This window comes from Procambarus clarkii, chromosome 6 (genome assembly GCF_040958095.1).
Source record: "Procambarus clarkii isolate CNS0578487 chromosome 6, FALCON_Pclarkii_2.0, whole genome shotgun sequence".
NCBI lineage: Eukaryota > Metazoa > Arthropoda > Malacostraca > Decapoda > Cambaridae > Procambarus > Procambarus clarkii.
This window is the reverse complement of record NC_091155.1, coordinates 20,619,396-20,634,821: the sequence shown is the minus strand read 5'-3', so window position 1 is coordinate 20,634,821 and position 15,426 is coordinate 20,619,396. Positions and strand designations below refer to the sequence as shown.

The 15,426-nt window shown below is 37.5% G+C and overlaps 1 protein-coding gene across 10 annotated transcripts in view; it reads right to left on the bottom strand.

Moving 5' to 3' along the window:
• Positions 1–409: 409 nt before the first annotated feature.
• The window catches only part of LOC123753916 (chloride channel protein 2), a 124,130-nt gene continuing 109,113 nt past the window's right edge, over positions 410–15,426 (bottom strand). For 6 of the 10 annotated variants that reach the window (XM_069306183.1, XM_069306195.1, XM_069306189.1 and 3 more), the window contains 2 exons: positions 14,025–14,138; positions 410–8,288 (listed from right to left, as the gene is read on the bottom strand). In XM_069306183.1, coding sequence (XP_069162284.1) covers positions 8,157–8,288; positions 14,025–14,138 — 246 coding nt within the window. In that variant the 3' untranslated portion in view covers positions 410–8,156. Of the gene's footprint in view, positions 8,289–12,297; positions 12,428–14,024; positions 14,139–15,426 lie in introns of all 10 variants that reach the window. The other 4 variants (XM_069306200.1, XM_069306166.1, XM_069306172.1 and 1 more) reach the window with 2 other exon arrangements.

The window sequence follows — 15,426 nt, the reverse complement described above, 5'->3', positions numbered from 1 at the left end:
TTGATCGATTTGTCCCCCAATTCCTTCGGAACTTCAATGCACATTTTCCCCACGAACCGAGGGTCTCCAAGCCAATTGGAACAAAGCTGTAGCAGTGTGTTAGACCTCTGTATTTAATAATTTTCTTTGATTCCCTGAAAGAAGCAGCACCACCTTCATATTGGGGTACGTGGTGCAGGCAGAACTCCTCTCAGCCCCCCATGTGCTGGAAAATTTCTTGCAGTCCCTGATCACACAGGGCCTGGCCTACCACACACTCCGGACCTACCTTGTGGCTGTAGCCTTTTTTTTTTTCTATAAACTTCACCATTGAACATAATTCAAGAAGCAAAGCTGTGACTGCAAAGACAATGCAAATGAAGTCAGTTTTAATGATGTTTACAAAAGGTACCAGAATGAAGCTACATAGTACTGTTTACAAATTTTTATTACATGAATATCTTTTGTGATTTTATAAAGAAAATGTCTGTTCTTCCAGCAGAATAAGGTTAATGAGGGATAAATAAAATGTGAAGAAACCTACAAATCTATATTGACAACTTATTCCTCACTAGTTTTATATATCTAACTAAAAAACCAGCGTTGAATGTAATAAAATGCCATTTTCTGGGTGAGACCTGGAGGTTCCCTGGAGCCGGGAAGCCAAAGGGGCTCTCCCCAGAAAAGACAATATCTTAGACGAAACATTTGTAAAAACCTTGTTGAGACTACAATCACAGACAAGTTCAGATTCATACCAAGTCATTCATTCCCAAGAAATATCTACCAGCTGCACTTGTTCTTGATATGTTCAATATAAATTGTCCACAGTGCCATGCATGGCAAATTTAACAAATTATGGAAATTTAAAGGTAAATGTTTTACTTTGATTCTTTAATTTGTATTTATATTTGTTACTACTGTACTATGATTGTTATATATTATAAATATGTTTATGAATATGGGAACTAACAAATAACTCAGAAGAGTATTGATAGTACAGTACATACTGTACTTTAAAAATGCCAACAACACAATACAGTATATGCACATTTTTAAGGATATTACATTTTATAGTTAAGTGCATCCTATATTATTGAAATAAAGAAAACAGCATTATATACAGTAACTTCTCTGTAGCTGAAGTTAATGATTAGCAGGGCAGCTGTGATCTGGAGTCAAAGTACAGTTCGAAACAAGTGTTCTTTATTGCTCAACCTTAGACTGTTATCAATGCTAATTCAAATTGATGACATTACAAGAAAAGCTCCATATAAAATTTACACATTACCAATGAAACACTAGAAATATATTAATTAAAAGAAGTATTATATAATTCTTGTCATATGATAAATAAAAACCTGTACGGTCATCTACAGTATGTACAACCTTAGCTATAATGACATAGTTTGCACAACCAAGGCCAAGTTTATCACATCATTGCTGGAATCTAATGACTTCACACGCCCTTGCCTCAAAACTTAAGGTACAGTACTCTCTTAGCCTATGTCTGAGCTAGGTTCTTAATGACTTGGATTTGCACATTGTTCAAGTACAGCATGTGTGTTGCTGTCAGCACAGTTGGGTCACAACCAAAAAGCTTCCAGGTTCAATTCCTGCAGCAGGTCAGAAGCATTTGGGCAACATTTATATTCACCTGATGCTTCTATTCACCTCGCAGTAAATACTTACTGGATAGGCAACTGTTGTGGGTTTCACTGTGGCTAGGGTCAGTTGTTTTCCTAGAGGGACATGAATACACCCAACAGCTTTCTGTTGCCAGCTATGGAAAACCATAGCCCTTATGACTGCACAAACCCATTTATAGTATAATTATTAGCAAATTAGTCATAAATACATACAATACAGTATATGTAAATTCGTTTATAAAGGTATCACACAAATGTATACTTATTAATGTTGCAATCAAAGATTGTGATGAAAAGTTGCCTGGAATATAAATAAATAATAATATGCAATTGTAACATGCTTCTATATACACTTATATGTTCATGTGACAAAGTTGAGGTACAGAATCAAACAATACTGGCTATTAATATAACATGGCACATAACAAAATATCTGTATTCATAATCTTTGATTGTACTCGCAATTTACAGAGAAAAACAAACAAATCATGTGATGCAAGACTGGCAAACTGTCCTTCACATATATATATTTTGCAAATAATTAATGTTTATATTAATAAATTTCCTAGATAGTACTGTATATAACATAGCACAAACATGTTCACCTGAAAAGTAACTGTATTTGGAGTTACTGGACAAAACTGACAAAGGGCGGCACATAATGTGGAAACTCATGACATATCCACCAAAGCTGCGATGGGTTCACATTTCTCCAGTAAGACTGCTTTGTTACATGTAAGTTACAGGGCAAGGGTTAAGTATCTGCAGTAACTTGTAAAGCAACAAAGTTAGTTTCAATAGCATGAGAAAACTAAGATACAGTAACTACATTATTAGTAATCTTCTTATAGAAGGAAAATTAGGATAAAGTCATCACACAGTAAACTGGAAATTATTATCTTAATTATTTGTTAACAAAATTTCTGATTCTTGCCAGAATTAGCATATACCTAATACTGTAATATAATGACAACATTTCCATCCTTTGGCAAGGATATCCAACTACCTAAGCTTGTTAATAAAAAAATCAAGTTATAAACAAAACATTAACATAAATTTTATAAATTAATTCTTAATATATTTATTTTTCTAGCACTTGTTTAAACAGTTTTCATAACTTTCCACAATATTTGGATTCTTACAACTTAATAGTACAAATTTACAAATACTGTACATCAAAATCTCAATTAGATGTCAACATTTAAAATATTATAATGAAATATATATACAGTACCAAGACAGGAGAGGTAATATTACCATATTGAGCAGCTCTAATATTTGAAATAACAGTATTTAAATAGCAAGTGTACATTTTTCCTACTCAAAATTAGATTTAGCTTATTTATTAACAAATGAAAAATTTAGTTGGATAACAATTTATAATTACAGTACTATATAATTGTTTACATAAATTTGATTTTGATTATTTTATTACAGAACATTACAGTATTGTACTTTGATTCTGAAATACTGTGTAAGACTTGCTGTAAGCTATCTTACTGAGGACAAGATACATCAATCGTAAAAGTTCTGTTTGGCATATTGAGGACCAGAGCCAGAACTTGGTCCTCACAGATGCACAGGGAATGGGTGACAATTGCCACCCCCCACCAGAAGAAGCCTCTAGAAAGTTAGAGGATTTACAGACAACTGGAGGGTTCACAGAAAACAAAGCATCTAACCCTCCAAACACTTCTGCAAATCCATCACACCAACCCGTCCTCGACTCATTTCCATTACATCCAGCGGTCGACCCCACAGACGCATTCATAATTTTTTACATGCTGTTCAATCAAAACGGGAATTTTTTCAAATATTAAATAATATTATAATATATTACCATATATTACTATGCATATATAGGCATATGTTAGGTGTTTAGGTTCTGTTGGTGATTATTTGTATTTATAGTATGTGGGTGAGCATTTATAGCGCTGTAGTTCGAACAAAATTTGTCAGTGAAGCACTTGTTCCGGAAGTGTTCGAACGAAATCAGTTGTGAGTCATGTGTAAACTGTTTTTCAATCATAAACAGGGAATTTGGCGGGTGCATGGAAACATTTTTGGGTCTTTGGAGGACGGGCTGATCACACAGATCAAGGGATTCACTCAAGCTAGCTCGAAACTCATTAGTACCAATTATTACCACCACCAGGCGGCCTGGCCCAAGAATTGAATCAAATTAATTCTTGAAGATGAAGATGTCATCAGAAGATACCAATTGGGTAAGTGAGAAAGTGGGTACGGCTAAAGAATAGCTTGTGGAGAGGAGTTGCTTGCAGGAGAAAAAGAGCTGGGGCTTGACCTAGCTTGCATGATGATTTTTTTGAGTACACTGGTGGTTTGCAAGTCTTGAAGAGGAAAGGAGGATGTTTAGGGGGCAGTGGTGTAAAGAACATTTTTAATTCTTTTTCCAATTTTTTTTCCTAAAAAAAAAAATAAACTCTGAAAAGACTAACACCTTAATTAAGTACACACAAAATAATTAAGTTATCAACTAAACTACTATTTTTCAAAATGAACTAAAATATATATAATTACATAACTAAAATCTGCATTCTACACACTACAGCCGTAAGTGACAGCACTATTGTTTCGAGTCGCTGAGTTTTTCGTGCATTTCTTCTTCTTTTCAGAAACATGTACTTTGTATAAAATAAAGGACATACTGGTACGTACTGTATTTCTGAAAATAACACGTTACTGTAATATAAATACAGGTGGAACCTCGAGTCACGAGCAGCTCCATCTACGAGCATTTCGAGTAATGAGCAAGCCACTCGCCAAAAATTTGTCTTGATTGACGAGCTTCTGCTCCATTAATGAGAAAACCATGAGGTGCTTCCTAGCGTGTTCCCGCTGGTTCTTGCAAATTCCCTGATGCTTCTGATGAAACAAATCAATGGTTTTTTTTTAAAGATGCCAATGATGCTGGGATGTAAAGGGGTGACTGCTGTAATGTTACAAGGCATTGATTTTTTCTTTAGAAAAAATGAAAAAAAAAAAAAAAAATTTGAAAAAAAGAACAAATGTCAAAAAGGTTCATTCAGTGTATGTCAGGTAGACTGCTCCATTTTCTATGAAACAAAAATAACAAAAATAAAAAATATAAACAAAAAATTTAACAAATTTGAAAAAAGAAAAAAAATGTCATAAAGGTTATTTCAGTTTATATCAGGTAGGCTGCTCCATTTTCTATAAAAAAAAATGAAAAAAAAAAAATTGAAAAAAATTTGAAAGAAGAAAAAATGTCATAAAGATTCATTCAGTGTATGTCATGTAGGCTGCTCAATTATTTAAAAAATCAAATATCATATTGATGTTTTTCGGTGGTGGAATGGATTAATCTTATTTCCATTATTTTAAATGGAGAAATTTGTTTTGAATGACGAGTGTTTCTCATGACGAGCTTGGTGCCGGAACAGATTAAATTCGTTAATCGAGGTTCCCCTGTAATTTAAACCAATTTGACATAGTTATCCATCAGAATTTAGTGTTTAGTGTGTTATTGCAGTAAATTATAGTCACTTAGTTGGCTATCTTCATTTTAAGTTATGGAAACCTCCTTGGTGTGTAAGACGGTAACCTCTAAGGTCTGTAAGATGGCAACCTCCAAGGTGTGTAAGATGGTAACCTCCAAGGTCTGTAAGATGGCCACCTCCAAGGGGTATAATTGTTTTATTATTTATATATTCAAGAGTTCTTACATTCATTCTTGTAAATACATCTTGTAAATAAGATGGTAACCTCCAAGGTGTGTAAGATGACAACCTCCAAGGTGTGTAAGATGGTAACCTCCAAGGTCCATAGGACAATGACCTCCAAGGTGTGTAAGATGGCAGCCTCCAAGGTGTGTCAGGTAAGGTTAACCGTCCAAGCATGAAGGGTTAACTCAGCACAGGGCTTCTAACATAATAAAGAAATGTGTGTGTGTGGCACAGTGGTGAGTGCAGTCAGGTCACAGCTGAAATATCACAAGCTCGACTCCTGTGGTTGACTACAAACATCTGGGCAACGTTTCTTTTCACCTGATGTCTCTGTTCACTGAGCAGTAAATAGGTACCTGGGAGTTGGACAACTGTTGTGGGCTGCATCCTGGGAAAGGTCAGCAGTTGGCCTAGAAGGACAAGGATAAGCCTACCATGCTAGGGGAAAACCATGATGTGAACCATTACAAACATGCCATTTCTTACTCTACACAGACAGTAATCACACTAATCTGATGTTTCAATGAGAAAATCATTGACATGAGAAATCAAAGAGAAAATCACAAGAAAAATAAGATTTTCTCATTGACACATCACATTAGTGTGATTACTCTTTGTATTGAAAGAGGAGCATCAGAGGTAGAACATTCCTGGATGACAGAGCAGAGTGCTGGGGTTGGGGGATTATGTGAAAATCCTGATCGGGCTTCAGTGTAAGCCTCGGGAAATCCTTGTGAGCTCAGTAGAACTCCAGGGGCCAGATTCACGAAGCAGTTATGCAAGTACTTATGAACATGTACATCTTTCCTCAATCTTTGACGCCTTTGGTTACATTTATTAAACAGTTTACAAGTATGAAAACTTCCCAGTTAACTGTTGTTATTGTCATAAATAGCCTCCTGGTCCTTCAGAGCTCATTAACTGTTTAATCATTGTAAACAAAGCCACCAAAGATTGAGAAAAGATGTACAGGTTCGTAAGTGCTTCCATAACTGCTTCATGAATCTGGCCCCAGGTTGCAATTCTTTTGACCATGTCGTGGCCTAGTTGACTAGGGCATGTGCGTGGAAACACCCACAGCATAGGTTCAAACCCTCGTCATGACACCTACAGATTTTATCTCTTACTCTACGAAGTCTAGGTACTGAACTTACACATTGTGTTAATTCCATGCATTACAGCACCAATTATGATGTACCCATTTATCTAAAATCTACTAAAATAACCAGTTATTCTTAAATATTATATAAAATGCAGTAATGTTTAATGGTGAGCAGGAACCTACTTCCTACGGCATCAAATGATGATTGTGAGGTTCCCTCCAGCTTGCAGCCTGCCTCACTGGGTACATACACAATCACAATAACACATTATTTGCATCACTTTCACATTTGTTCAAATATATATAGATTAAGATCTGCATAATTTAAATTTGGAATTTCCTGTACATATTTTCATGGGATAAAATATGCCAAGCATTCCTGTGTAGCCAAAAATCATAAGTATTCTTGTTTTAACTATTTCAGTAATTTACATTTTACTTAGAGGAATTGTAAGACCAGATGTTAACATGAACAAATTAAATTCCATTTACTGAAAATCTAAGACTAGCACAGTACTTTATTTTAACTTGTGTAAGACTAAACAAAAATACTGTAATATGACGATGTAGTATTAATGACGAGGGTTACATCCACACGAGACTTGCACCTGCCACCACGCCACATACCAATACCCACTCTCGACAAACTCTGCCTAAAACAACTAACACCAAATGATACAATTAACATGGCTCTTCAGAAGTACAAGGTGTACATATGTTAAATTTGTGAAGCTTTGTTAAAGGAAGCCAAGTGTGATGTGCACAAGACAGATGTCTCAGGACATGCTTGTCAGGTGTCAAAGGAAGCACACACGTTGCCACATTTTGAACTGTTGTGAAGTCCTTTAATGAAATACTGACTTTTCTACTGAACAACTTTGATACTGCATGTTAGACTGAGCTACAATATCAACCTCAAATTACATTTTGCTTAATATACTGCATCTTGGAATGAGTATAAAGACATAAAGGCCTGATTAACTATATATTTTTTGCAATGCAGCATTTTTTTTGTACATTAAAGTGCTGTCGTTCTCGACCACACTTAAAAAAGGAAATACTAAGTATCTATACCACCCTTCAGTATGCACCATATTAAAGTACCTGTAATTACTCTGAGATCAAGTCTTACTGCAATTCTTAATATTACTAGTACAGTACAATACTTGAAAATAATGCTTTATATAAAATAAGTTTACTATAACGAGTGAATAGGATTCATCAACTAAATACAATTTTATGTAACAATCTTAGCCATTACAATATACAAATACTGTACAATAATACATTTTATACAATATATTCTATACACATACCACTTCTTTTCAACAAATGCAATGCCAGCAAAAAGTTGCTATAGTATTTTGTACAGATAAAAATACATTTACAGTACTAGGTAATTCTGTTATTCTTTCTTATTCTTATTCATTCCTTTCTCTGAATGAAAATTGAACAAAATAAATAGTCACTATGTATCACAATACATTCAACTTCACTTTGCCCCAGCACTGTATGTAAGTAGTGTACCCAGTGGGTGCCGTTGGTTGAAAGCGACTGATGTTACATAGTAAACAGTATATAACATCGGCCGCTTTCAACCGACAGTGCACACTGGGTATATTCTTCACTGCTGGCAGTAGGTCTACTACTTCACCTTATGTACAGTACATTTTAAATTAATAATAAGAATAAATAATTTATTTTCATCTCTTCTTTACCTCACTCCTTAGACCCTTCTTTAGTGGCTTCAGTAGAACTGCTGGCATCAGTGGCTCGTGTTGACGTAGCAGCTGGAGCCGGGTCAGCCTTGGGGAAGTCACCTGAGTTTGTCTCCTCGATGGCTTTTCGCAGCTGATGGTAACAATAAATACTAATATTAAAGAATGTGGCAGGAAGTCTTATATAAATGATGAAAGAAAAATGAAGCTCCATGGTTTGCACACGATAAACTATTTAGTGTAAATGAAGGTAATATTTAACATAAATTATAAATTAAAATAGTTAACTTCTAGGTTCATAATAATCAAATTAAATTTGTTTTATCATGAATATATGTTGTACCTTTTCTGAAATCACAAAGATTTTACACAACAATTAATGGAAAAATACACATACTGTATATGACTAATATTAGAAGAATGTGACTACCACTTTACACATTTGACTAACTCCAGCAAGTTTTATAATACATTATTATATAAATACATAATCATAGTCATTGTGGTGTAAGTCTTGTTCAAACCCTATACTCAGACCTTGATAATGCACTCAGGAGAGTGCAAGAGACTTCATGTAATTCAAATCTTTGCATAAAATACATAAATGCACAAGTATCGATTTTTTATCCTATTATATAAAAGGCAATTAACTCAGTCTTTGAAAAACATATTAGTGTGAGAAGGATTTCTTTACTTCAAACATACTTTATTGTATTTTTTGCTCAATAATTGAATTATTCCATGCATGCAAACAACAATGCAGAAAATTCCAAGCCACAGATTTATGTCTTCAGCAGACCATCAAAGCCAATGATTCATGTCTTCAGCAGAGCATCAAAGCCACTGATTCATGTCTTCAGCAGAGCATCAAAGCCACTGATTCATGTCTTAAGCAGAGCATCAAAGCCACTGATTTATGTTTTCAGCCGAGCATCAAAGCCAATGTATCAAAGCCACTGATTTATTTCTCCCCAGAGTGCGGCCTAACCTCAGGCCGGGCTTGGGGAGTAGAAGAATTCCCGAGACCCTCACCAGGTATGCTCCCTCTCCAGGTAAGAGCATCAAAGTCACTAATTCATCTCTTCACCAGAACATCGAAGCCACTGATTCACATCTTTAGCAAAATATCAAAACTACTGATTCACATCTTCAGCAAAGCATAAAAACCATTAATTAATGTATTCAATAGAACATAAACGTCACTAGGTCATGTCTTCAGCAAAGCATTACTGTAAATTCACTAATTTTTATCTCCAACAGAGCATTAAAGCTACAGATTCATGTCTCATGTGAAGCATCAAAGCTACAGATTCATGTCTCATGTGAAGCATCAAAGATACAGATTCATGTCTTGTGTGAAGCATCAAAGATACAGATTCATGTCTCATTTGAAGCATCAAAGATACAGATTCATGTCTCATTTGAAGCATCAAGGATACAGATTCATGTCTCATGTGAAGCATCAAAGATACAGATTCATGTCTTTAGTGGAGCATCAAAGCCACAGATTTATGCCTCCAGTGAAGAATCAAAGCTACAGATTCATGTATACAGTGCAGCATTAAAGCTACAGATTCATGTCTCATGTGAAGCATCAAAACCACAGATTCATGTCTTTAGTGAAGCATCAAAACCACAGATTCATGTCTTTAGTGGAGTATCCAAGCCACAGATTCATGTCTTCATAACTTATACAAAAGGAAAGAGGCTCAACAAAAAGAGCATTCTTTCCTAAATATAATATAGCTTTATTCACTTGTGTAACTGATTTAAATTTGTTAGAATAAACTTGGCAGAAAGAACAAAAGGCTTTCAATATTAATAAAATGCTACGCAAAACAAGTAATCTATTTGGTAGACAATGATATTTACCAAATATATAACAGTTAACTTGAGACAGTATTGCCTGTCAAACTGATTAATTATATAAAGTATGTTGTCTTTCATTAACATACGGTTGAACAGCTCCAGGGTTTGATAAATAAGACATATTTTTGAACAAATTAAAACATGCAATTTACATTTCCTGAGTATCTTTTAAAGCTATGCAGAAACTGCCCTTTTCAATGTGTCATGCATACAAACTTGTAATTAACTAGGGAGAATACTTGTGCTTTGAAGTAACTGCTGGATAGTATATTAAAACATATATAAATACACTTAATATGTACATGTTAATATTTTTATATATATATACCTGTATATATATATATATATATACAGCTTTTGAGCCCAATACAGTAATACAAACTAGTGTTAGATGATCAGTGCAATAACGATGCATCACGGAGCAAGAAGTAATCATTCAACAGTCACACGCACACACATTGTAACCGCCAAATCACAAGGTACTGTAAATATTTAGGTATGTAAACACATAAGGCTCTGAATCAATATTACACTTTTCTGTTAGGAAGAATAATTTTGTTTGTGTATAAAGTAAGATTATAATGGATGCTAGGAAGTGACTGGGAATAACCAATGGAGGCCAATTCATAAAAAACTAAACTTCCAAAACCTCCCTGCAATGCAGTGGTCAGGATAGCTGGATCACAGACAAAAGAGCCTGGTGTCAATTCACACGGAAGGGAAGAAGTGTTTGGGGAATATTTTCTTACACCTGATGTTTCTGTTCACATAGCAGTAAATAAGTACCTGGGAGTAAGACAACTATTGTGGGTTGCACCCTGGGGAAGGTCAGTAGTTGGCTTAGAAGGACTTTGATAAGCTTAACAGGCTTCCTCTTCCTGACTACAGTATAAGAAAGTGAGTGGACAGCAATGTTTGAGGGCACTAAACTACCACCACCAAGTTGTAACACTGTGCCCACCTCTCATCTTTGAGTTCCCTGACAAGGGGCTCTGGTGGCTCCATGTTGCTAGCCACATCGAGATACATATAAATCACATCAGCCCTTGTAAGTCATTAAAAGCCTAATGAGAACCAGAAACTAAAATCTGGCCCCCTCCTCAAAGAGACATAGAGAGCAGGAGATCTGTGATCGCCCTCACTATACCCCTTTTAAGTATGCAAAGCAAAACAGACAACTGAAAAGTTAAGAGAAAGTAACATTTACTTCACCAAATTACTCAAATTTCAATTTAGTGTTATGTCAGTTCATTTTGGTATCATAGTGTTCACAATAGAATTCCCTACAATGGTATATGCATATAAAGTCCAAAAGTCCAGCGTGCCACCCACACCAAACCCAAAAATCGGCCAAGCGTTACCCATGAGCGTGCAAGAATAGTAAATCTGTATATTCTTTTCAGTTTTCTCACCTCAATTCTCATGCTATGTCATTCCTTTTGGTATCAATGTGTTCACAATAAAATTCCCTACAGGGGTATATGCATATAAGGTCCAAAGACCTGGCATGACCTCCCCCCACTGCAGCAAAGCCAAAAGTCGGTCAAGCGTTACCTGTGAGCGAGCACCAATTAGCACACCCGCAATCTAATGTGTATACTCTTTTCAGTTTGATAACATCAATTTTCATGTTACATCGTTCATTTTGGTATCACATTGTTTGCAATATAAAGTCGCCCATTTTAAAACTAGTCCCATAATAATCGAACAATAAATGGAATTTTAACAAACATCTTAATTTTGGACACTCATCACCACACAAGTATTTATAATCTTTCCGGTGTTCTGACCTCAATTGTCATGCTATGTCGTTCATTATGGTATCAAATTATTCGTAATCTAAAGGCGCACATTTTAAAACTAGTCCCATAATAATAAAAAGATAAAGGGAATTTTAACAAGTACTGTATTTTAATTTCGCACGCAAAATGAGTCCCTGGCGGACATCTGTAAGATTATTAATGGACGCAAACTGTGTTGCCGCCGAACAAAAGGTTTAAAATTACATTTTTTTTTCATTATGGCATATTTTATAGACGTTGGTGTATTTTAAAATGTGCGCCAACGTCTTCCCATTTTCTGTGATGGCCCATGTGGCACATGTCATAGAGGGGGGCCATAGGGGGGTAGAAATAGCCTATACTACTCTATTCCTTTGAGATGTATTTCTTTCTTGTCTCAATAAACATACTTGAACTTGAACTTGGGGGGCCATCTAGTTTTTAAGGCTTATAATCCAAATAAGTATGACCTAATACCCATATGACCCATACCTGATAAGTGTGGAGTAAAGCTGTACATGCTGGCTTGGTTTCAGAGTACTCCTTGTGGTGTTGCTGCTAGGTTGCTGCGCGCTCATGGGTAATGCTTGGCGGATTTTCTGGTTTGCAGTGGGTAGCGCACCTGTTTGTTTAACCTTATATGCATATATCCATTTAAAGAATTCTAATGCGAACAATTTCATACCAAAATGAACGATGTAACATGAAAATTGACATGAGAAAACTGAAGAGAGTACATATACAGTACACATTTTAGGGCTTGGGCATGCACGCCGAGCAGCTCAAAGTGTTAACAATACTGTATTTAGTACTTGTTTACATCTCTCCCTGTGATCATACTACAGAGCTGTTGGCTGAAGTAGTGGGAAATTTGAAAGGTATCTTTCATGCAAGGTCCCTTTCTTAGAGCACCGAAGACCAGTGAATCCCAGAACAAAACTAGGAGGAAGAGAGAAAACCCACGAAAGGACTTACCACTACAACCAACACTGGAAGAGGTATGCCAAGGTGCCCCAAACATGCAAAAGGATGAAGCCTGCCTGGAAACTTGGAACCCCCGAAAAACAGGGTCAATGAACACATCACAGACCAAGAATGAACAAAAAGGCCACAAATGCAAGACCAGGATAAGGGAATTGGACAAGAATTTCCCCTAACCTCAAGGAAAGGGGTGAAGAAGGGCTGGCACTGGGAGAGATCGCCCAGGGAAGATGGCGACCCAGAACTGACCAGATGGAGAACTAGCTGGAAAACACAGGAAACCTGGCATCTGACTCCACAGAAGACCTACCCCAACCAGGAAACACTGATGACCCAGCCTAAACTGGCCACCTCAATGTACACAAGAATGGAGACCCCCTAAATGGGACAAGATGATACAAACACAAAAAGATACTGCATACCACACTGCTGAAAAGAGGTGGACAGGAGAGCCAGGGCCCATGTCAACCAAAGAAGGGCCAAACCAGTCAGATGACCCAAAAGTCAGACAGCAAGGAAGTGACCACTGTCTCCTGGAGCATGGGAATGGCTAGGAAGGAACGCAGCTGATGCAATACCAGTGAAGGCTAAGACCCCCCACTAGAGGCCCCCCCCTGCCAAGCTTCCCCATGTTTCCAGAGAACCAAACAGAAAGCGGCTCAGAACGGCTCAGATATGCACAACAATCACACAAAAGAAAACGATTACAATGGAAACTGGCACAAGTGCCAATGATAACAATGGAAAAAGGGCAGCTGCATAAAATACACTCTAGGAAAGGCGGGAGGAAACACGCAAACAATGAGAAGCAATGAGCACAAAAGATGGCCCCTCAGAGAAGTTTGAAGCCCAGTTGAAAACCCAGCCCCAAGAGAGCAAGGGCACAACAAATTAGGAACAAAGCACCAAGAGAACGTCTGCCGGCCAGAAAACACCGGAACTCCAATCAACACTATGGCATAACTGGAACCTGCAAACCAGGGCAGGTTAATAAAAGTGGTCCCAGTTCAACAGGAGAAATACTTGCATTTCTTTGTCCCTCTCAAACTCTTGTTCACTAAGGCACAACAGACAATTATTTTATTAAAAGCAATTAATATTTAAGTGAAAATATAGCTGTCATTTGTTGGTTACATAGGTACTTACAAGAAAATTGTACGAAACAAAATGCACAAAGTTTAGCAGGAACAAACATTGCAAACATAACATTCATTCCACTGCAAAAATATCTAATAAACCTTTCTTCGTATTGTGGACCTCAAAAACCTCTCTCTGAAAGAGCCCCCAACACCCTTATCTCTTCTGGGCTTGCTGAAGTCACCAGAATTCGTTGATTCAACTGCTTGTCTTAACTGGAAGGCAAGTATTAGGGAAAATATACTGAGGAGACAATAAAAGCAGCAGAGTGGCAAGGAACATTAATGTGCATGTGTAGTGCCAAGAGGCCCCCCCCAAAAAAAACAGCGTTGAATGTAATGAAACACTATTTTCTGAGTTGAGCCCAAGAGGCTCCCTGAAGCTAACAGACTATTATTCGCTATATTAGTCTAGAGCATCAGTTACTGGAGTTCTTGAACCTACCAGAAACCACGAGCCAGAACCTGGTTCCGTCAGAGAGGCGCAGGGAGCAATGGCTTATGAACAATCCACTGTTTGAAGAGTATGTCATGTCTGCCATCGACCAAGGGTATCACGGAGAAAGGTAGGCAAACCATTACAAACCCCTAATGTCAAAACATTGCAACCCAAGACCGAACAGAGCCCAAGAACTCCCCCCAAGAAACAACAAACATGCAAGAATGCCTCCACCGGCTTCCTGGAAGGGACAGCCCCCAAAGCTGCCCGAGTTTCACAACCATCTGAACCCCTAACCCTGAAACCCTCAGACGTTTGGGAGCCGGGAGCAGGGGGGAGAAGGACGAACAACACCAACTGCGGAAGGACTCGGGAGCACGGATGAAACCAAAGTCAAAATGACTAACACCCCAAGTCCGGGACCTCATAACCCAAACAGGGCAGCCTCGTGGCATCTGGGTGAGCAACCAACCTAGTGCACTGCAGCAACTAATATCTAGCATGCAACACCAAGGCTGCCTGTACTCGAACATCAATATCAGAAGACTGGGTATCTGGAGCACGAGCAAGGAATAAGCCTTGCAAGATTCTGGGTGAAAGGTGTCATTTTACCCAGCAAGAAGTATGACGGAGGTAAAAGCATGACGGAGTGTTACTCTGAGACAAGGGGACAGAGCAACCATCAAACATGCACTCGACAAGTTGGAACCCAAAGGACGCGTCCATAGGTCCAATGAATCCCAGTGGGGTTTCCCAGGGTCCCTTAGGATGACTGCTAGGGAAAACCCAAGCAAGGTATTGCTAACCAGTTGGCCCAAACTACCAAGAAAACTGCTAAAGCTGAACTTTTGTGACATGTACAAGCACGGGGGCCTAGTGGAGGACTGCCCATACAACAAAAGGTAGATAAAACCAAGGGGGCAGACCCCCACCAGGCAAAACAAACAAAAATAAAAATAAAACCCCCGCAAAAGCACGTCCCCAGGAGGAACAGAATCGGCTATGGTGATTAATGGGAGACAAGCTGCACAATACTGTACCTTGCTCCCCTACCAGCAATGATAC